We start from the raw sequence: 24,336 nt of genomic DNA, 5'->3' as shown, positions 1-24,336 counted from the left end.
AAAAAAGTTGGATGACATTAACTTGACATGAACAAGGACCAATCAGCTTCAACTTCAACTTTATTTTGTGGCAAGGACCAATCACGAACTTCCGTCATTGACAAGGACACATAAAAGTGACAGACATTTGAGTGATGTTTGTCATTGTCATTGTCAAAGTGACATAACATGTTTTTTTTTGTTTATGTTTTAGAAGTAAAAGCCCGTTTAATTATTATGCCACATCGTGATGTCACGAATGATAATTTAGATTTTTATGTTTTTCTCTGAAATAAATCAAAAGAAAAATCGGAATCATTTTTTTTTGTGAATATTAGAGCCATATCTCTAAATGGTTTTCGAATTTCCACTGTATAAAATTTTGAAATGTTGTCAATTATCAAATTGTACGTCTACACGCTACGCTCTCTTGCTTCAACTGAGCGTTCGTTCGTTGGCCTTCGGCGACCGTCCAAACAGGGTTCGTTCAAATAGCTCGATTTCTTTGATATTGCCGCCACGCTTCGGATCACCGGCACACGCCAACGAGCGATCGTTGGCATTCGCTAATCCGTCTAGATTGCACCAACGAAGGCCAACGAAACCCGCTTAAAGCTGCTTACAGACCGGTCCAACGAACGCCCAACGAACCCCCAACGATGGATATTTATCATACATAATATAAGGGCAGATTGCAGCAATGAAGGTCAACGAAACTTGTTCGTTGGCGTTCGTTTAGCAGGTCTGTACGCAGATTTAGAGACTCGGGGTTTATATTTCTCTCTGAAGGTGCTGACGGCGTAGGTGCAGGTGGCGCCTTCAGAGCTTTAAGACGCCGACACACTAGCGGGCGCGGCTTACGGACGCGGCTGTCAGCCGCGACTTAAAGTTATCTAGTTATTAGTTATTTCAAACCCTCGAGTGTTTTGGTCCTTTATTAAGGGTAAACGCAAGGGATTTTCGTTTCCTTCGTGTATGAAGCACTTCCAGGCCTGGACACGAGATTAGTAGTATGTTCTCGGAATACTTTTATTCAACGTTCTTACAATCTAACCCTGGGTCCATTCAGGTCGATAATAACCTACAGCCTGATACTTCAGCTCCGCTTGCTGATATCGCGTCAGTTGAGGTATCTGGTGATATGGTTTGTAAACTCCTTGAGTCTCTTCTGCTTTCAGACGTCCGAGGACGATCTGGAAGGAACTGTCCCAATAGGCCGTGCGTACTTATCAGTCGCGGCTGACAGCCGCGTCTGTAAGCCGCATCCGCTAGTGTGTCGGCGTCTTTATTTTCTACGCAACACACTGGTTTCAGTCAGTTAATATATTCTGTGTGATTGAAATATTCCTAGTCTGTGAAATTATTTCAATAGAAAAAAACTGAATCTTTTGAGAATAAGAAAATAATTTTCCTGTTTCCTTTAATTTTTATGTAAAATACATAAATATTATTAAATAAGTTAGTACTGGTGTTCAATGGTGTATTCAATATCCTTAGGACATTTTAAAAATCGTGCTTTTGCATTGAAATATTGGGTAAATATTAAAAATATTTTCTATTTGTTTTCTATATTTTTTCATTTTAATTTGATTTTAGTTTACTAAAGATACTGAGTAAAATTTTCTAAGATATCTATATCTCTCAGTCTCCACTACAGAAACACTTGTATGGGTTCCTAATTGAATAAACGTGCGAAAATTTTGATTGGATTAACTATGATGCTAAAAGCAAAATTAAAACATTTTTTAACTTGCTATGAGAAAATATAAAATCAAAACACCTGTAAACATTGAAAAAAATATGTTCAATTTATTTACTAATGTTCAAAATTATATAAAAGTATGTAATAAACTAATCATCCAATTTTAATAAAATCAAGTTCAACAACCTCCTGATTCAAAAAACATTGACCTTTAAAAGATGTCATTGACCTTTAAATCTAATAGGCTATGGCTACAACTGTAATACAATAAAATATTTTTCTCTCTGTTTCAGAATAGTTACTTGAAAAGGCTTCGACAGTAAGAAATGCTATTAAGTGTTAAGTGAGAATTTGCCTATCAATAGTGCAGAAGCTAAAGTCTATTTCCTGTGTGGTGCTCTAAAGCCGGGATAAATGAGTGATCGGTACCCGGGATACCTATTCGGTGGCACTCCTGTCAGTAGTTGGGACAGGAGCTTTAACTCATTGGAAAATGTAAGTAATATTAGTCAATATGTAGCAATACATATTATTTTGAAACCATTTGTGTAAGTCCCGGATGTAGTTCACAAAATCATGATTATGGTTAAGATGTTAATCCGTGCCTGTTTGGTACTTACTTAGAACATTGATGGAATATGCCTATTTATTATATCGGAATGTATAGAATATAGTTTAGAAATGCATAATATTTATTTTTAAGCTGAGGAAACAATAAAAAGGAAACTAGGCAATAAGTACAGCAGATAGCCAATTTTTGCCCAGGACAAAAGATACAATTCATTCATTATTTTAAAAATACTGTAATATTTTTCCCCAGCTATGGACTTGAATTAAAAGATAACTTAATATTTTTGCAAAACTAAAGGCCGGCAGGCAGGTGAGTGGAACTTTACACTTTATGCTGGTTAGAACAAGGGTCATAATCCAATTATTTATTTATTACATTTACAAGGTATTTTGAGTCCATGACCATACAGATTTGCCTAATAATCTAGTTGGCTACAATTAAAGTATTTGGTACTTGTATTCATTGTTTTAGCTGTAATATTTTTTTCATCTCTTGTGCATAATTATTTTATTATTGTATTTCTTATCCTTAGTGTTAAATAGTGTGATTTGCGGTTTGTACATAGTTGTTCGGTACATTAGGTATATTGGTAAGTGGTGTGCTAATTTATATTATTATAATATTTACACACTTTATCGACAAGAGTAGATAGTTTTTAGAAGTAAATGCCTACAGTAAAATGCGTAAAATTAGAATTAAAATTGAAAAAGAAAATTAAAAGTCACTTACATATTAGGTGTGGGCGAATTGGACGCACTTGTGTGAATTGATTGTCTAGTTTACCTTCGCCATATTTCCCACTTTTATATACCTGTATACAGTTTTATTATGACAATAGTTTTGTGAGAGCACAGCAGCCAACGGAATTTATGAGTCTTTATGGGAGCGGAAATTCTGCTCTTAGGAGTAAAAAGTGAATCCATTATTAATGTTTTCTGTAACTAATGCCATGGCGAGAGGTCTTGGGCGCGTGCCAGGCAGGATCGTCTTGGTTTTTGGCTTCAGATTAAGGGAACAGTAGGCTGAGCATGGCGTTAGACATGCCGCTAGTATAGGCGTAGCTGCTGCCGCCTGGGTCTCCTATTTACGCCGCAGGTCGCGTCCAGCGTCACGCCGTAGGCCGCGTCACGATGCTCACTATAGAAATGTACTGATGCGGTCTCCCTCACACGCCGACGTTGGCGCGTAGACATAATGAGCATTGTGACGCGGCCTACGGCGGTGACACTTGACGCGACCTACGGAGTAAATAGGAGACCCGGGCCTAAACATGTTCGTTATCGTCAACGTCAAACGTCACTATATCGCGGTTCGCCATAAATAGGCGCTGTCATTGGTGGAACGCGCATTAAACGCGTTTATCGACGTCGATATCAAACCCGTATAGCGGCCGCTGAGGGGCGTCGTGCTATGCGTCCTTTCGAACCTACTCTAGGTTTGATAATGAGCGAGAAACTAGTTTTTCCGCAAGCTTCAATTGTGCAAATTCTGGAATAAAAAATAGACTATTTGTTAATCCAGTACGTATGTCAGCTTTTTATATGACAATTTATTCGAAATTGGTGCAGCCGTTTACCCGAGAGCTCTAACCATCCAACCATCTACACTTAACTATAAATTTTCGCAAAAATAATATGATATTAGTAGTAGGATTTGGGAGATTTGTAAAAAACACAACTGAATAATTATGTAATACCCATAAAAATCCACAATATTTAGTAGGCTAAATATTATGTCTGCAGACTTTCCGGTCGCAGGTAATCGCAGTAAAGTACAATCGGAATCAAAAGATTATTATAATATATAATATATAATCTGCTTAAAAATTATATTCCTTAATCGATTATTTAAAAGTTCGTTATTGTGAAACAATTCGGTACTTTTTGTTTTTTTTTTAAACCGTGCACTTATACTATAGTAACTGAAAGAACAAATTTATCCACACTCGATCTAAAGTTACAGTGACACAGTCCCAAAACCGGGTCGGCACCACAGATGTCCATGAGAATGGAACTGTACACAATACAGAAATGTGTCACCGATTGCAGGCATTTTATATTAGCATTATAGGTCAAGGGTACGGCCGAGTACGACCTAGTTTCGGAGGCAATGTAAACTCTTCCACGGCTGGCTGTTTGGAATGCAGTTATTGCAGTGGTTCGGGCGAAAAAAACTTTGGCTAAAACTACTTTTTGTTAAAGCGTCTGTCATGAAAATTTTGAATAAAAAAAAAGTTGAGTTTGAACCGAGGGTTTAACCTTTATTGTGGAATACTTATTAGCTTTTGCCATGTTGAATGGCGTTAAAAATCTTTATTTATTGTATAGGTAGGTAAATAAATACATACTTACAAAAAAAAAACGACGAAATATGTAGGCATGTTGGTAGCACCTTCCGTGCCAAACTATTTAAAAGTATGAGTTTGAATATTTTAATAAATTACTGCTCACAAACGCAAAAGGCTCTTAATTTTGATACTAATATGGAACATTTCTTCTCATGCCGACTCTTTCTTTTCTCTATGAGCGAGTGAGATGCAGTATACGATGGCAGGAACAATATTGAGTGAATAGGGAAAGGTTTTAGTTAACTCGAGTCGTGGCAACAGTTTGGCCCTGAAAAAAGCGTTCATTTGTTTTTAACGTCTAATCGAAAAATCGTTTACCTAACGTCTATTGCACATCCGAAAGTAGCTCACAGAGCTCAACATTCTGAACAACTTTGCTATCATAACTTTGGCATACTTATCACGAAAAATTTACGTTTTCCATACAAATAGAGACACCTATAGATGTGTGTATGATAGTATCGTAGCGATTTCCCCGCTTGTGGAGACGGCCCCTTTGTCTTCAAACTAAACAGCAGTTCACTTCCTGGCCACACCCGAGTGTAGCAGAAGGCTAAATAACCACGTTTGTCAGTAAATCCACGAGTCCGCACTAAATATTTATACATTTTTAACTGCGCAAATATCCGCAATGACAATTAACAAACTTGGCGTATATATTTTTTGCCCGCAACAGAAAATGAGGGCTGATATTAATAGGTATTTTTGTATACGTGCAGCTACGTGCAGAGACAAACAGAGGGGGTTTAGTAAGTATCGCGAGGTCAAAACAAAATAACATTTTCGAAGTAATACTGTCAAATTCAATACATTTTGAGCGAGCGGGGATTTTTGTTTTTTCTACTCTTATATGCATTGTTTTACAGTAGTAGTCAGTAATCCCACCTACTCAGCAACCCCCAAGTCGATAAGGGCGATACTCGCTTACGCGCAAGCAAAATTTATTTCCCATACCCAGACATTAGCCGGGGCTAGTTTGGCAACGCAGTCCAGTCTTGGTTTAGCATCGCTGGCTGGCGGTAGTGGCTGGTATTTCCGGTTCCTGAAAAAAAAAGTAAAAACGCGTTCGTGATGAGACAAAAATGGAGTTGAATTTGGAATATCCGGATATTTCGTCGTTGACCAGCCTCGGCTTGCTGAACCCGAAAGACCAAAATGATTTTCTGGTAAATTTATGGTGAAATTAACTTACTAGAACTACAAGTGCTTAAAAAAAAATATATTTAAATACAGTCGAGTGAAGTTTCTATGCTAATTGACTAAACTTAGGTTTCAAATTTCTTAATTGTGTATTTATTCCGGGATTTTTAATTGCACCGGACTGTACTTTTAAATTTTATGTCAAACCGACAGTTTGTGTAACAGCGGCCGCGGCACGCGTCTGTTATCGACATCGATAAACTCGTTCCACGAATCACATCGCTATATTTATGGCGAACTGCAATAGGTGTAGTGACGTTTACCTACGGCGTGAACTAACCCGTGCAGAAATTGAATCTAAATAGGACCGCTTCAAGAGATGCCGGTACGGCCGCCGTGGTGCTAATATATTCTGCTCAGGCCCTCTTCGTCTCCACTCGACTTCACGACAGTACTTTCATTTCATGTAAATTGAAAACAAAACCCATTGAGAGCCGACGTGCTTTGGACGACTATAAATCTTACAACCTACGCGCTATTTTGTTACTTTGACGTCAGAGATGCTGGTGAAATGATTATACGAGGGTGTTTTAAGTTCTCTAATGTAAAATTAATAAAGTAAAGAATTTTGCACTTGTCGTATTTAAGTACATCTTGAGACAGTGATTCACAAATAGCGTCTTAATAAAACCTTTTAGTAGAGGTGCTACCACTAACATGCTATGCATACGTTTGTGTGTAAAGAAAATAATAAGGCAGAATTATTCCCTGCGTCCGGAAATAATATCGCTCAAGTTATCTTCCTTTCTTCCATGTCGCGTCTATAGTATATACTCTATACGATAATAATAACATTAATTATAGCCTATAGTCAGAGGCCTTCAGGCAGCTTGAAAACATCTGACAATCAGGTTGCCCACTTACCCGATAACTCTTTCAGCACAAGCTTGCTTGTGTTGGGGTAAGGGGTCCACCAATCGGCACAGGGCCCGCATCTGGACTAGGCCCACAACCCTTCCCTAGAAGGAGACCCGTGGCCCAGAAGTGGGGACGTCATGAAATGTGATGATGACACACATAGGGTCAATTCAGACGTACCACAACCACACAACAGCCACAACCACACCACAACCACGCCGTGTGGTCGACCACATCGCAACGCAACCACATCGCGGCGGCACCGCGGCCACCTCCTCTCCCTATTAAATGCATACGACCACGTGGTTACCACATCACAACGACAGCGACAACACAACCACATTTTGTCGCTGCCACAACGCGACTGCAAAAAGCCGCTGTCACACTATTCACACGTAACCACAGCTTGACCACATTATGTCGCTGCGACGTGGTGTGGTTGTGGTACGTGTGAATTGACGCATACAGTCACAGGAAACTCCACGGCAAAACCCTCACAGCCTAAACAGAGCTGGCAAGAGCCGCCAGATATAAGTAAATAGTTTCACTTTTATCTAATAGTGTTACGGTACAAAATTGAATGTATTTGGCGCCGTGCCATGCAGTCTGAAACATGCCCCGGTTGCCCTATTCAGGGCTTATCGCGCCGATTACTAAGCGATAGTGGCTTTGTAGTGCTTTGCTAGCTGTGCAGGGAAATAGTTTCAGGTAGTGAAGGCTTTAGCGTCAATGTACTATGTATTCACTCTTGTCAGCTTCACACCTGAGGATGTCAAGCTGAACTTGAGTATAAAATGCAGCTCTGAGATAGGGTGAATTGTCATGTAGTGGCAATTAAGTTGATCCATCTAGGTAAATCAACTAAAGTGGGGCATTATTACTGTTCTATTTTGAAATCATAAAAAGTATTCCCCATAGTTAGGTCATAGACTAATACACTAATACACTTAGGTTAGGTATATCGCGTTTGAATCCCTGAGTAAATGCTGAATAAAGCAGTTGCCTTGGACGTCTGTCTCACTGTCTGGGCCATCCTGGGCCGAGCCTTTTGTGGTTTATGATATGACAGAGACAGAATGATTAAGCACATTCTCGAGCCAAAATAGGAGGGTTGTAAGATTGAAAATTAGGAATCATTTAATAAGGATGGTGAATTTGAGGATCAATCTGCCACGTTTCGAATTATCTATAGGCAATGATACCTACGTAGGTAGGTACAGTTCAATTCACGTAAATTTACTATTGCCTGGTACTAGTTATTATTATGTGCTATTGCGCCGAATACATTTTTAGGTCCCTTGAGAAGGTGAGGGATCTCCTATTATTCGTTCTTGAATAGTTCCAAAGTTTGGTTATTTTAGTCTTGTTTTGAAAACCGATCAGTGTGTTGTAGCTGGAGCGAGCTGGAGTGATGACGAAGAATTTGAAACTTGTCGATTTACAGTTCGATTCGATCGCTTGTATGAATAAACGATTCGAGCTCCCATACAGCGACACTAGATTCGAATCGAACCTTCGCAGTTAGTGACAAATTGTTTGCGATCGCATCTCTAAACACTGATGGCCGATTGACCAAGTCTATTATCTTTTGACCATAAATGCTGTGCACTCCCTGAGGTATACGCGCGACGAGACGGAGGGGGGAATCGGCTGCTGCGCCCTGTCACTTCTCTATCTCTGTCTCTGTCACACTCTCGTGGCGAACTAGCCACGCACCTTTCCGCGCATGCCTCTGGCAGTGCATATCACTAATGACCACACCATACCCCAGTCGATAGCTGCATCCTAAATTGTTCCCCCAACAATGTATCACCTATCAATCTTCCGTTCTTGTAACCTTCTAGCAAATCCAGCAACAATACCTGGGGCGGCACGGCGTGCGGCGCTGGGGCAGCATGTCGGAGGGCGGCGCCTGCGCGGGGCGCACCAACCTCATCGTCAACTACCTGCCGCAGAGCGTGGCGGAGAAGGACCTGTACGCCATGTTCACGAGCGTCGGCCCTGTGGAGAGCTGTCGGGTTATGAAGGACTTTAAGGTAAATGTTTTCTTTAGTTTATGCTCAAGATTTTAATCCCCGCAGGGGTAGCCAGCGTGACTCGCTAGCGAGTTACCATCTTTTCGCATACTTTCCAACGCGTTTTAGATTTACCATGATGATCCGGTTCTATAAGAAACTGTCCCGGCTTTCTCTATATCGATGTAGATAAACGAAACTCACGATAAACGCTTTATCTAGGTAGATAAAGGTACTATGTAACCAGTATCTAGGTAGATAAAGGTACCATGCAACCAGATTCTAGGTAGATAAAGGTGCAATGCAACCAGATCTGTAACCACGCTATGCTCATGGCTATAGAAGCGATGGAGAGCGCTCGGATTCTAAATAATGTTAAGGTATGATGCCATGATTAGCCAAGATACCGATCGATGGCAGAAAGTAAGAATGGGGTGTCTTTCGATCAATTTCCACCTCTAGCAAGCTCAGCAACAATAGCTGGGGCAGCATGTCGGAGGGCGGCGCCTGCGCGGGGCGCACCAACCTCATCGTCAACTACCTGCCGCAGAGCGTGGCGGAGAAGGACCTGTACGCCATGTTCACCAGCGTCGGACCGGTAGAGAGCTGTCGCGTTATGAAGGACTTTAAGGTGAGGGGGGGCTTAGTTTTGTTAAGCATATATGTTCATGATTTTAATCCTCGCAGGGGTGACCAGATGTAAATAGTCAGAGAGCGACCCGCTTTTAGCATTTCTGATTTTCACGGTTACACAGTTTCTAGAAGAATCGGTAAGTACACCATGTTGTTGACCGTAATAATAATAATAATAAATTTATTTATTCCAGGTCATAACATAACCCATATTTTTATATTAAATAACACTATAGAAGCGAACGAGAGTTGCCACGTTAGGCAACATTGTATGTTAGGTGAGAATACAAGCTAGGCTTACCACGATTTGGCTTTGGAGAAATATGTATACTATATGCTATTTTCATGACGAATGGGGATACAACCGCATGAGAGCTGTCTTCACAGCTCGATGAGCTATGTCGCGTTCAAAGCCACGCGACTGCAACACAGTCATTTTAGGCTATTATTACCCATTCTCTATAAAGTACCTATACTTTTAATAACTACCGACTGAATGTAATTTTTTCTGTAAATTCCAGACTGGCTACAGCTACGGGTTCGGCTTCGTGAACTTCGCGCGCGAGGAGGACGCGGCGCGCGCCATAGACACCTTCAACGGGTACCAGCTGCGGAACAAGAGGCTCAAGGTACGTCTGCCGAGAAACCGGGAACCGTTGGAGTTGTAGCGCGGGCACCCTACTGCCAGTTTCAGCTAGATAGCGTACCACGCATTAATCAGATGTTTGACAGTCGAGCGAAACTGCTTATTGATTGTTAATTGCTAATGTTTCGGTGGTGGTAACCCCTCAGTTAGTGGTTAGGTGAGATAGGCTTAGCGACGTGGCGCTTGGTTGGGAGAGGCCTTGATGTGTTTATGGTCATCCTCTATGATAGTCTATGGTCACCTCTTGTCACACTACTAATAAAATGGCGGCAAACAAGCAAATACATATTTCTATTATTTATTATTATCTAAGCTAACCCGCAAATACTTCAATGGCGACGAGGATGGGATAAAATTTACGCACCACGGGTGAAAGGTGAATAAGTTTATTTGGCGGGGGGTGAAATAATTAATATAGTATGTGGACAAGTCTCAAATGGCAAGCGGAGCAGTGGGCGAGAGATACGAGTCGAGAGGCTCGCGGTTCGCTGCAACTTCGAGGACGGCCGGGGCAGGCGCGGCGGGACCGAGCGACAGGCACGAGACCGGCGCGCGATCAGCTGCCGGCGAAGATACCCGAAGAGCAATCGGCCAACATTCTTTCCCTAGACTTCGGATGTGGAACAGCAGGCGGCGAGTGCGACAGGCGCGCCAGGCCGCTGAATCACTAAGAAGGAAAGTTCCGCAGACATCAACAGCAGGCGGTATGCAGCAGAGGCCGAGGCCCTCGCTGTGCGTGGAGGGAGCAGGCGGTGTGCCGCGAGGCGGCGCGCGACTCAGCTGCGGCCGCGGTGGACGCGCCAGGCGGATAACTGACCGCGATCAGGCGGCTGAACGTCCACGACTGTTCGCGACTTTAAGATCGGGACTTTGGGGAAATGTGTGATAACGATGAGACATGATAAGTGGCTATTAGTTATTTTATTAGGTGCAAGTTTTTCTATACAGTATTTTCTATGATATTTTTGTATACAAGTTTTTTAGGTTATATTTTAGTTTTACAATTAAAGGTGGAGGAATGATGTGTTTATGGTCATCCTCTATGATAGTCTATGGTCACCTCTTGTCACACGACTAATAAAATGGCCGCTTTAAAACAAACACGTATATGTTTTATTATTTATAATTAATTGCTAACCCGCAAATACTTCAGGCCTATTTTCAGCAGTTCACAAAATAATCGTCCACAGCTTTATGTAAATTCATAGTATTTCTTGCGTAAAAACAAATCACATTAACACTTTGGCATTTGATTGGGAAACTACCTGATTATTTAGTAAAGGTAGAGGCATATGCCCTGTACACTACTCAATGATGATGATGAGGAAGATAAGTAACTAATAAAGAATCCATTCCTCACCCCAGGTATCCTACGCGCGTCCATCCGGCGACGACATCAAAGACACGAACCTCTACGTCACCAACCTGCCCCGCGCCATCACCGAGGAACAGCTGGAGACGATCTTCGGCAAGTACGGACGCATCGTGCAGAAACACATACTGCGGGACAAGAACAACGGCACGCCACGGGGAGTGGCTTTTGTCAGGTGATTATGTGGACCTTGTTACTAAAGCATTATACAAAACAAGTGTGCATAGCGCCATCTAGCGATCATTGTAGGTAAATATGGCTGGATAGTCCAGATTCACATACTGAGAGACAAAGATAAGGGCACCGCCCTGAACGTCGATTGAATATAAGTGTATTTAGCGCCATCTAGGGATCATTAGTAGCTTGGTCAGGTAAATATGGGTCTCCTTGTAATATGCATAAGGATTGCAAGCGTTTCGTCACGTGACCAACCTACCCCGCGCCATCACTGAAGAGCAGCTGGAGACGATCTTCGGCAAGTACGGCCGCATCGTGCAGAAACACATACCGTGAAATGGGGTGAATGGGGATGGTTTTCAACTTTGAGTGCCAATTTCTAATGAATTTTGTACTAACAACTTTTAGTTTACCATATTAAAAGTTTAGTCTTGACCTGTATTTTATGAAAATGCATACGAAAATCTTTGATGGTCAGCCAATTTTATGTAAATTTATAAAATATATGATGTCCCTATTCATACATGTATAGGGGTTAATCGGGACGGTATTGAGAACAATAGAGAAATATAGTCATGGTTGTCACAACCCCTAAATAATTTTTTTCAGTAATATGTAGTAAAATGTACACTATACCTCTACATATTTCATTGCTTTCCTAGTTAAAACTTTAAAATCAGTTTTTGTAAAATTAGGTATATATTTTTAAAAAATACCTGCAAAAAGTACCTAAATGTCCCTAAACATCGAACTAGAAAAAAGTTTTTTTCTACTTGGATGTTCCTAAGTATAAAAATTTATTAACACACTAATATGTAATAAAGAAATAATTTTATTGTATAAGTACAGATACTTACTGGCGATATAGGTAAGTGACAACCCTATCAGTCCCTATCCCTATCCGTGCTTTAGTGTCCCTTTTCATACAACTACGTCCCTAGTTTATGGGACTCTTGTCCCAATTCACCCCACAGTCGTCCCAATGATATCCTGTAGGCGTCTCTATTACCCCCATTTTTAGAGAAATTTACCAGGTCTTATTAATTTTCAATTTAAACTAAAATTAATAAATAAAATCGCAGTAACTTATTTAAATTGGATAGAAAACAAAATTACTTTTCTAATTTAGTACGATTTATCCAATAAAAATAACATTTAACGTCTCTTTTTCCAAAGTTTCTGAGGAACAAAATTTCGACCTTGTGAATGGCGAACTTCAGATGTATTTTTTTCTCACTTGTAACCATCTTCACGTCAAAAAAGTGTTACTATCAACAAAAATCAATTTTCTACTTTAAAAATCATAAAAAATCTGACCATTATCATTTATATTTATAGTAGATTTTCTGCTTCAATTTCGTTCATCGATAATATCCCTATTGACCCCTGAATTCCTATTCACCCCGTTTTACGGTACTGAGAGACAAGAATAATGGGACCCCCAGAGGCGTTGCTTTTGTCAGGTGAATATTATGACTCTTTGTGATATAAGTATCTATAGGTAGGGGTCATTGAAGGGAAGTAATGCAGGATAATCCAGAATTAGATACTGAGAGACAGGGATAAGGGCACCCTGCTGGGCGTGGCTTTTGTCAGGTGAATACGGGCCTTACGGTTATATTGCTAGCGCCATCTATGATGATTTATCTACGAAGTAGACTTTTATCAGGTGAATATGGGCAGGTATCAGTACAATGCCAATACACGTAAAGGAGAATGGCAATATCTCTATAGCGCCATGACCCAGAGCGGCCATTGATGAAACATACACTGATGTGTAGTCCGTGACTACAGTATATACTGGTATTAATTTTATTATTATGAGGCATGGGAGAACGAAGATATAAGTGCCGAAAGATCAAGTCTTTCTACTGTACTAGATGTTACCCTTGAGCTAAAAATAGTTTTAATAAGTGTTCCCGTGGGAATTCCTGGTTAAAAAGTATTCTATGTTACTTCGGGATAACGGGAACTTGAATAGTATGAAATAATTTTTGAAATTGATCTCTTTATAAAAATAGGTTTCCGAGTGTGAAATGTGCAAAAATAATCTTGATATTATTTGCAGAAATAAAATCATGTAATACATTTTGTGATGCACTATGTATTGGGAATCTCATGATTTAGATTATAAAACTTGTTTGTGCATGTACTATTCATCAAAAACTTATTTAACGAAAAAATATATATTAATTAATTTACTTTTGAACCCTAATATCTCAAGAACCCCATGGTTTAGATTTTTTTAAATATTTTTCCCTGATAGTAGACATTTTTATCAATAACTTAAAATAGGTTTGGTTAGTGGCTGCTAATTTACGCAAAGCGGGTCAGGTTTCGCCATTCTTCTTTACCAGATATTTTCAGAACGCATTTTAGGTCCCGAAGACGTGCGAGAGGAGGTCCAGCGAAATGCGTCAAGACTGAGCGACGCCATTGGTTCACGCTCTATACCGCTTGGCCGCTATTTTTTTTTTTTTTTTTCATGAGTATCGCTATTTTGGTCACTCTCTTGAAGTATAATTTGCTAATCAGTCTGTATTGTCATATTCCAGATACGACAAGCGGGAAGAGGCGCAGGAGGCGATAGCGGCGCTCAACAACGTCATTCCAGAGGGCGGCACTGAGCCGCTCAGCGTCAAGGTAACGATACGAGTTTATTATAAAGTTTAAGCAAAAGTTAAACAAATCAAAGATAAACATACTTACTGCCAGTTTCCATAACTATGTACCGATGACTGGTAGTTACTTTCATACCATTTTGACTGGTTGTAACTATTAATGTGTCAAAATAGTATGAAAGTAACTACCAGTCATCGGTAGATAGAGTTATTGAAACTGGCAGTTACTGTATAACTTTTAATTATTCGTGATTATTTGGCGTTGGCCAATTTCATTATTGGCGGCGGATGATATGGTGTCACAAAGTTAATTGTATTTGTATGGAATTATTTTGACAGCTATTCGTCTGCTTCGTCGTTGACAGCCGCAAATGGGACCTTTATCTTGTGATTATAAAAATTTACAGCGAAAAGTGGGTGGAACTGGTGTAAAGTCGTGAGCATAACTAAAAAAAGGTGTACGCATGTACTCCTCATTCAGAAAGTGTACTTGATTAAGGGGAAAACAGAAATGACAGAGCATATCCGCTAAGTTTTTCCTAAAATAAAGATTAACAAATCCCAAGGCAATAAATTGATGCGTTTTTGAACAATTTATTGATGTTAATTTTTATTAAGATAGATATAAAATTAGTTTAGATTTTTACACGAGTGAGCCACTGTAGAAGAATTTATCTCTGAAGTTTTGCCACCGGCACCATTTTTTCATTGAATAAATTTTAAACACGTTTTTAGAAAGCACCATATACGCACATTACGCTATAGGCGGATTATTTACGGCATAGCTTGGTATCTTAGATTAACGATATATGTATACGAATATTAATTCGTGCTTGGCGTCGTTAATAACGTTGTAATAGAAACATTCTATAATTTATAAACTACGTTTATTATGTTTCTAGAAAAAGTTCTTCCTTTTTTTACGCACCAAATATTGTTTTTGCATTTTCAACGAGTTGGCTTATGGCTTGTCATAGTTTTTATTACTTTTTCAAAATTTCGTCGAAAAATTAAACATGAATTGGATTAATAAAGTACCGCTACTTACAGCCTCTGGTCAAATGCAATAAATATTACTACAAGATAGTTTTTTTTAAGGGTGTCTTGCACAACAAAGTTAATCAAAATGAAATCTATGACCTCTTGCTCTGACATTATACTGTCAGAGCAAGAGACAAACGGTCTTATTCATAAAAAGTTACGGGAGACCTATAGGCCTGCTATAAGCAAATGTCAAAAAAACTTTATTCATAAACGATCAATAGCGCTAAAGAACTCTCCAACTGATTCGTAAAACCTTGATATGCTAAAGTAGGCTGGACCCTACTAGACACCTTCCGTAAACCTCCTCTTGTACAAAAACATGGCGGCCGGTCAACAGCTGTTCTGCTTTATTGACGATTTGACATTTGTTGTGAGTTAATATTTGCTGAAAATAAGTTGCCATGGTAACGTAAAAATTTAATTATTTTTTTTGTGGGTTTTGGCTTGGCCAACTGCGCCTTTAAGCCAACGTAAACTTTTTTAAGTGCCGCGCCGTGGCTAACATAGATAATAGAGATTGATAAATGAATGAAAGTTTTCGCTATTTTTGTTTATGGTTTCGTCGGACCGGCAACTTAATAGGGTAAATGTCAAAATGTTTGGTCTGTGAAATCTATTAGCATCACTATAGTTACTGAAGGTTTACGGAACTATTATGAATAGAGATTTTTACGAAACCTCAAATAATAGGCTTAATGTGTTCCGTAACTATTGAGCTCAGTAAACCTACTTTAAGGTTTTTTTATGAATAAGACCGTAACTATTTAATTTTATTTAACTTTGTTGTGCAAGACGCCCTTAATGTTTGCACATATATATAAATAAAAATATGCACCAATTATAGTAATATTTATTGATTTAATTTGACCGTTCACGTATTTCATTGTCTTTATACACAAATTCACACATACACATTACACATCTGAGTAGCTTTCCACTAAGCTTGTTTATTTAGCTCACTATTTATTTATCTAGTATGCAAAGTAAAATAATAAAAAGAAAACATTAAAGGTTAAGAGTATTTTTTTCTTAAAAAAGGTAGACAAAAAATACATTGAATTACTGTATGAAATACTTGTTCCTTTGTAAAACGATAAAACCCTGAGACTACTTTGCATACGGAATTATCTTGAAGAAAGTGTAAGCACACTTTCAGCGCCATCTACCAATAACTTTAACAAATCTTCCCATTTATTTGTTTTGACTAGTTTTGAGCGATAGTAACGCCATCTAGTTAACGTTTTTGTTTGCTACTAATTCTTCCTGTCTTATCAAGGCTGGCCAAACTAAGATTATTTGGGCAAATTAAAATACTTTCTCGAACATTTGTGGCCAGAAATCATTGGCCAGCCTATATCTATGATATCTATACTTATACTACTATCGATACTAAACTTATACACATATCCTTCTTTCGACAGTCAGCCTGTCTCTATTCGGAGGTACGTAGAGACTTTATTCATCCAAGCGTGTTCTTAATTTTAAACTTCGAACGTTCCCGCGCATAATTGGAATTGTTTATTTTTTTATCGGCAGCCAGTAAGCAGGGAGACCAACCTCAAACGCGCCACCTCCATGTCTCGGTCGCGATGCCATACGCCGCACTTCCACGAGCCAGAGATAATGGTGCGAGAGTGATAGCATGAGTGTCGATGCGTGTGTGCGAGAGAGACGAATGTACTAATGTCGTTTCGTTTCTCAGGTTGCGGAGGAGCATGGGAAGCAGAAGGCGGCGTATTACGCGGGCTGGGCGGCCGGCTTCCATCACAATAGAGGTATGTTGGATTTTGTTTTACACTTTTTACACTCGTGAATTTCTAGGATATTTTTTCTGATAAAAAAAAAACGTTTGTGCACGCTGCCTGGACAAAAAAATCGACACTAGCGCCCTCACTGAATCACACAGTGCTTCCACAACGGCATCACAGCCTAGACCAGCTGGACATGCTGCACAGCCGGCAAGACTACTCGACCAACTACGGGATGTACTCGAACCCGACCAACCGCTACCTGCGCCGCGACTTCTACAACCAGTCGGGTTATACGAGTCACCATCGTCCCTTCTGAAAAGGGCTTTACTGCAAAAAGTTCCGCCTATCCGATACAAGGATATGAGCGGTCGGACATTTCGTTTTGGTAGTGTTATAGCGTGTGAATAGTGCGAGTGTAGGTTTTAAGGGTCGCTGGGGAGTTACGGGAGTTTTGACGCTGTTGGTTAGGGGTTAAGGTCGCATTTTGTTTGGGAAAAGTGAATGGTGAATATTTAAAAGAATTTTAGTATTTATGTTTCGGTAGGTAAAAAAACAGCGTAAATGAAATAGGTATTATTTAATAAGTTACTTATCAGTGGCCGTGGCCGTATCCCGAATACTGTTGACATTTAAATTGTCGATATCGATAGGTTATTCGATAGCCGGATTTATATGAGACAAATCCGGCCTATCGACATCGACGTCCGATGGTTAAGTTTGGAATAAAACACGTAGAAATCTCGTTTCGATAAGGCTTATCAAATAACCCTATGTGTCAAAGTCAAAATTATTCGGTATACGGAGGAAAAAACTTCGAACCGATATTGATCGGCTGATCAGATTTTGATGAAACACCTAGTAACTCTCCAGTGAGGTTCCAAGTTGTGTTGCGCTTATATTGTCCCTGTCCACTGTTACTGTCCCGCCGCTTCGTACTAGCTGTAAGACTGTAATTATTATTAATAATTATAGGAAAATCGAAGGTTAAATTTTAATATGTATTGTTGACAGTTTTAGGGTCGTCTGGTTGTCTGTTTTGTGGCATATCGGGTTACTGGTAAAATATTAACAGTGCATGCACAGTCACAATATTCACAATACTTGCCAGTAGCCCCGTATGTTCGATACAAAACTTAACAATATAAAAACGGAACTTGATTTTTAAAGTACAGAATACCTTTCGGCGGATTTAATCGACCTGACAGGGTGTTGCAAAAGTAGTACGGTCATGTGCAGAGAAACCTGACCCCCCTCTCATAGTAACAATGCTTCTAAGAGGGGTCAGATTTCTCTGCCTTAAACTGTACATAGTGCAAATGAGTTCCCTTTCGGTTCACTATACCAATTTGCAACACCTGTTTATTATACTATAATACCTATAATAATCAATTGTATATTTTCCTTCATATGGAAACATACTGGAGTTACCATGTACTAAGGCATTTCAAATAGAAGAATCGATAAAAGTTTAGGTAATCTATAAAAATCTTTAACTAAGGGACCCTGTCTCAGCACAAAATCTGTTAATAACTAGATTGTTCTAGTCTAGACTCATAGAAACACTAGATGAGTAGACACAGTACAATTACGAGTCCTAATCCCTGTCCTATAAGAACTATTTTCCACTTACAAGTACAATAGTACCTAGTTTGAAATCGACTTGTCAAACAATTTTCGAGTGTAATATGTAAGGTTGAAGTTGCAAATTGTATTAATCGTATTTTAGAGTCAGTTACGAAAGTGTACATTTGTTTATTAGCAATTAGTTTGCATATAAAATAGAAGGTGTTCAAATTTTAAGATTGTTTGTACGAGTAACGATGGAAGTTTGAAATAATGGCCCTAATATCCTGATGATTCGAACACCATGTATAAATATTAAATAATATGACAGTGTAGCCATCTATTGGCAGATTTTTTAACTTACATCGTTGCTCGATGTAATGTCGAACATAAGTTGTGCGATTGTCAATTTGTTAATTTTACATAACAACGCGTACAGTCAGCAGAAGAGATAAGCGTCCAACGTTTAACACCCAAAAGTGCCCAAGACGCTAGTACAAATATCTGTACTTATTTTAACTATATATAATTGAATTTGTATCTCGCGTGTGTCAAGAGTCCTACTGTACAAGAGTGAAAAGTTTGGTAAACGGTTTTAATATCAATTGGAATTTGGTTGCGGTCACTTATCTATTCTGTTACTTGTACTGCTTGTTTGTATCTGTATCTGTCGGCTTATGAAACACACGGTGTGCTCAATAGAATATTGTTGTTAATATATTATGTAATATTAAATATATAACTAGCTTTTAACATATTAACGAATCGAATTCTTCGCTTTCAAGATATATTTAAATATAATTGTTGGTTTTATATATCATGCAATATGAAATAGATTTATTTATGTTAGTAATTTATATATTATGAAAAATCAGCGCCTATGTGACGGTGTTGAAATATTTTTATCTGAAATAGTTTACGAACATTTGTATTAAAATAGATCGGTTATCGGTGTTAGGTTTGGTAATATGTATATACGTAGTTAGCAGGTTCGATACAAACGCATAGACAATACAATATTATATGAAATGAAAACTGACAAAAAATATATAATTTATACCTTCTTAAGGTGTAAAAGGGTTGATGTAAAATTTTGTTACAAATGCGTGTAAATAAATTGCAGAATTTTATATTCTAACTGAAATTTCATCGAAATTAATTTTACTCAGAATAATAACCCAATGTGGCTTTAAGTCTACAGGATGTTGCAAAAAGGATCTACTTAGCCGAATCCTTCGTGAGCAGACTGTGTGCCGAAGGCTACTGTGTGTGGCTTAGTATACCCTTTTTGTTTATCTACAGGAAAAACGTGTTTGTATCGAACCATTGACAGTGACAATACGCAGCGAGTGATTCGAATGTTCAATAATTACGAAGTCTATGATTGTTGTTTAACTTACGAGGCGTGACCGAGACGCATATATATATCGGTCTTGCTCTAGCATATAGGAAACCGAGGTTACATTTCACGTGCACGTTTTCTTAACCGATTGAATAGTGAAAAGAGACTCAAATTTGTTTGGCTCAGAGCTAGCTGACTCTCCCGCGCCATACAAATTTGCGTTTGCTCGCCACTACTCGAACGGTGTAAAAACTCGCACTCCCCATACATAAATAATGTGAGTGCCCGCGAAAGAATATTTTAGACATTTCAATGAGTTTAGTTCAAATTACGACCGCTGTGTGGCGGAGGATCCTGTTTGTTGTATGACCCTTTTGAAATCTTGTCTTTCTTACTCTGTGGTAGGTATCAAGATGCATACTTAGGTACTACAATACAATACTTAATAGTACAATACAGTACAATAATTTTTTTTTTTTTTTCATACTTAGATCAATTTTTTTATTAGTGGGTTACTGATTGAAAATTTATTAGTAGTTTGTCATTGCATTCCCCGGTGTTTCCCTTACTCCTGGCTGAAATTTTGTTAACAAATACTTCTGAACAGGAATACCGTTAATACCGTTATTATGAAATTTATTTACTTTTTTTCATTATTCTTGTAAAGGTGAACCCTGCAACGAAGATTCAGGAATGCACGATGCGACCTTTATGTCGCAATATGATGATGAATTTCACTAAGGTTCGTTTTTTTATTGTTTATTTTTTCTCTTAAATTATCTTGATACTTGCCACACTACCTTCGTCCTTTCCTAGATTAGTTTCGAAGATATTATTGTAATTATGTATAACATGTAATTTTAGCTTTAAATAAAATATCTATAACATTATTTATGAAATGAATGTAGAAATTCTTCTGGTCAGTCTGTAGGTCTGATAGTTCTGACATTATTGGAAAAATAATAAGAATACTGTTAAAATGTTAAAATAACTAAACTAAATTTGTTTAAATTTTGAGATGAATCATTTTGTTCTGATTGTGCCATAAATTCGCATAAGTGGTTCGGAAAATAAAGTAATACAAATGAACAAGTGACAGAAGTATTTCTACCCAATAAAAAAAGGATATCTCGTAGATCTAGAAAGCTAGAACTAGTCTAAATGTGAATCGTGCCTAAATAACGCGTATTTTTTATTAATTAATTGTAACTAAACTAATAAGTACCACTTGTATAGTGTCACCTGTGACTAGTCAGAATGGAAAAGAAAACTGAAATTATTATAGAGGGCGCCACCGGCGGCGATTGAACCTAAAGCGCTCATCTGATTGGCTGAGGCAGCCATCTTGTTAAATTCTTTCTCCTGATTGGTTGCGGTCACGGGACAGTGCTGTCAAAGTCCTAACAGTTTTCTTTCCCATTGTTAATAAGTTTTAAAAGTATCTCGTTACAAAATGTATCTAAATGTATGATGTTTGTTAGTTGTGGAAGTTGGCCCTTTATTCCTTTAATGTATTTATTTATTGTACTGTATTATTTACTGTTCTACAAGGTGTTTCAAAAATGATAGTATAAATCAAACTGAGAGAAATTTAGTGAATTTACCTTCTAGGAAAACTGTTGTTTAGAATGACGTTTTGTCGGTCGCTTTTTTGAGGTAACTATCCCATTTTTGAACCCTGTACACAGGATTACTAAAATCAATCCATCTTGTATATTTTCCTCGTTCCTATACTCTATAATGACTTCGCGCTTAGGGGCATTGTTTAAGTTCGAATAAAAGCGCTAATTTTGGTTATGAAAGATTATTAATAAAATCATTTCCTATAATTGGCCTTAAAATTTTAATAATTATTCGTAAGATTTATTCAATGAAATATTAGGAATATATTTGATTAAATTAATAATTTTAATTGTATTTATAAAGTTTCTTAGGACGTTTTGACTATGCAATTTGTGCTCTGTACAGTTACATAAATCAACATTAACATTCGTTTACCCGTCAAGTGTCAGCAGGAACATTGTTGTTTTATTTTTTAGGTCACAAAATAGCTGGAGCAAAAATAAATCGGTATCCTTTGGATTGAGAGTTATGATCTTAAAAGTAGAAATACATTTTACAATCCTAATTCTATATTTATATATTATTTGTATTGTACTTATTTAGGATATAGGTTATTTGACAGAATCAATAATAAAATAATTACCTAATTAGTTTAGATAATAACAAATCACAAAATATATTTATTATTAAAAGTTTATAAAAATAGAGGGATTTGTATGACATCCTATTTGTTTAGAATAAAATTATTAGAAATACTAACATGTTATGCTTTTGTTTTAAAAATACGAATAAAAACGTTTTATGCTTTTGTTAAAGTATTTGGTTGATGTATAAAATACAATAATTATTTTTATTGGCCTTCTTTGTATTGGTATATTTTGTTGAACTGTGTATATTGACGTGTGAAGTCAACTACGTAAATTATATTCGTTTGAAAATCAGAATAAAAGTATTAGAACTTTATAACAGATATACTTATATTGATAAAAATTGTCACCCTTTGTATTGGCTTTAATTATTCGTCAGTTGTTATAATATTACGAAATTAATATAGCAGTGATATTCATATTTTCAAACGCCCTTCCCCCTGTAACTTAACGAGAGTATTTTGTGATTATATAATGTAATGGCATGTAAGAGTAAGAACCCACCTTCGGTACAGGTGGACCACTCAAAAAGTATTCTTCCAAATTTTGGCCAAACCATAGAGATGTAAAATAAATATTATTCAGAAGTCGATGTTTCATTCCTCCATAACCTTTATCCTAGAGTAAAAAAAAAACTAGTACAACTTTGGCAGCACTATCAATATAAATAAGTAATGTTTGATATTATTGTAATTATTTGGTTTTTTTGCGCTCCTGTTATGTTATAATGTGTTTTGGTAAATAAATATAGCCTGGATTTGTAGAGATAAATTATGAAAATGTTACTAAACTAAGTAATCTGAAAAATCACACCATATTGCTACATTGCTAGTGGCGCCATCTGTTGACAGCTTCTCATCGAAAACCTAACATCTATTTCTCAAACAGGAGATTACGCGTGGAACTCGTGCAACGGCTGCGTGGGGCCGGACATGTGGGACCCCTTCCCGTCCCCACCCCTCGGGGGCAGCCATCCCTCCACCCCCCGCAGCGCCTGTCGCCCCCCTCCGTGCCCCAACACTAGAGCGTATCCCAACTACTTACCGGGGAAAGGCCCCCGACCCGGTAGGGGTGGAAGAAACCCCCCCTGGGCTCCGGGGTTCGACGAGAGGTATAAACCCCAGCGCTGCAGGAGCGGACCGACGCCATATTGGTAAAATGGCGGCCGCAATGGCGTCTCAAAGTTCCTAAATTGTCCGCGTTCATTGGCGCTGATCTCTTGATGTAAATATGTTAAGTTTATTTAATTTTAAATATTAAAATGGATTATCGCTGGTGCGAAGAGCGCAATATTTGTGCTCGTTAATTTTAATTGTGTATTGCTGATATTGCTATCGTTATACTAGCATAGCGTTTGCTATGTGTGTGAACGTTGTTGGTGATGTTTAGGTATTAGTATTCATGTGGAAATAAACCACTGAATCAATTTATAGCTGGAGTCAATCTAAGTCAAATATCAGCTGTACCTATATTCAGTTTGGTATGCAATAACTAGTGTGAATGAATATTTTATCTAGTAGATGTGTATCAAGAAAGCAATTTTATTCATAATCCTTTTTTAGTTTTTAAATAGCATATATTGATTTTTTCTTATTTACTGAAGCATTTTGTTTTCATTACATGAATTAGCGTAAGCTTATGTATGAATTAGCGTTTTTGGTTTTTCGTTTTGTAATGAGAGTTACTTATTTGGTTATAATTTGTATCTTTTAGTAACGGAATGTTTTAACTTTTGTGTTTCGTTTTATTCTTTGTAAATTTTCTTTACTGAAGATTTAACACTTCAAAGGTACTTGAAAATGCATAAGTACCAATGTATTATTTTATAATTCTTAGTTTATATTTACTAAGCTACTGTTTATAATAAAATTATTTGAGTCTAGTTTGTAAATACATAGAAAAATAATGCCATGAAGATTCTATTAACGCATGCCATGGCCTATTTTCATGACTTAACGCTAAGAGCGAAACATCTTAATTCCTGTCAGAAAATATACAGTGTAGAAAGCATGTAGTGAGACAGTTTTGCGTTAGTTAGTGTGAGCTACAACGGTCCCCTCTATCTAAATAATTCTGGAACAAAATAATTTGTTACTAATCTCTAGCTTTTATCTATGTAACTATATTATTTTAGCGAAGTGTTCCTTTTTGTATAGTATTATTTTTGTTTTGTGTGTTTTTACTTATGTGTAAATGAAATTTTGTTTACTTACTCCTTTTTGTTGCAAATAAACAGTCTAAAATTTCCACGTACTTTATTACTTATAAAATTCAAAGTTTAGATTATTTTCGTGTTATGTTGATT

At 37.8% G+C, this 24,336-nt stretch overlaps 1 protein-coding gene across 14 annotated transcripts; it reads left to right on the top strand.

The window, feature by feature from the left end:
- Positions 1 to 1,343: 1,343 nt before the first annotated feature.
- On the top strand, positions 1,344 to 24,278 carry LOC105391570 (sex-lethal homolog). Of its 14 annotated transcripts, none has more exons than XM_048626167.1 (10): positions 2,018 to 2,176; positions 2,502 to 2,561; positions 8,502 to 8,554; positions 9,165 to 9,303; positions 9,827 to 9,934; positions 11,317 to 11,498; positions 14,056 to 14,143; positions 16,702 to 16,791; positions 16,868 to 16,940; positions 22,920 to 24,278. In XM_048626167.1, coding segments are annotated over exons 3-10 (951 nt in total). In that variant the 5' UTR covers positions 2,018 to 2,176; positions 2,502 to 2,561; positions 8,502 to 8,552; the 3' UTR covers positions 23,189 to 24,278. The 14 variants fall into 14 exon arrangements, with proteins under 14 accessions (XP_048482120.1, XP_037974239.1, XP_048482126.1 ...); XM_048626171.1 differs by lacking the exons at positions 2,018 to 2,176; positions 2,502 to 2,561 and adding exons at positions 4,155 to 5,765; positions 20,489 to 20,563 and having other exon boundaries at positions 22,920 to 23,056; XM_048626163.1 differs by lacking the exons at positions 2,502 to 2,561; positions 9,165 to 9,303 and adding an exon at positions 1,344 to 1,514 and having other exon boundaries at positions 1,975 to 2,176; positions 8,502 to 8,693.
- The last annotated feature ends 58 nt before the right edge of the window (positions 24,279 to 24,336 follow it).

Source organism: Plutella xylostella, chromosome 16, assembly GCF_932276165.1.
Source record: "Plutella xylostella chromosome 16, ilPluXylo3.1, whole genome shotgun sequence".
Classification (NCBI taxonomy): Eukaryota; Metazoa; Arthropoda; class Insecta; order Lepidoptera; family Plutellidae; genus Plutella; species Plutella xylostella.
The sequence above is the reverse complement of the archived record's forward strand: the minus strand, read 5'-3'. Positions and strand labels throughout refer to the sequence as shown.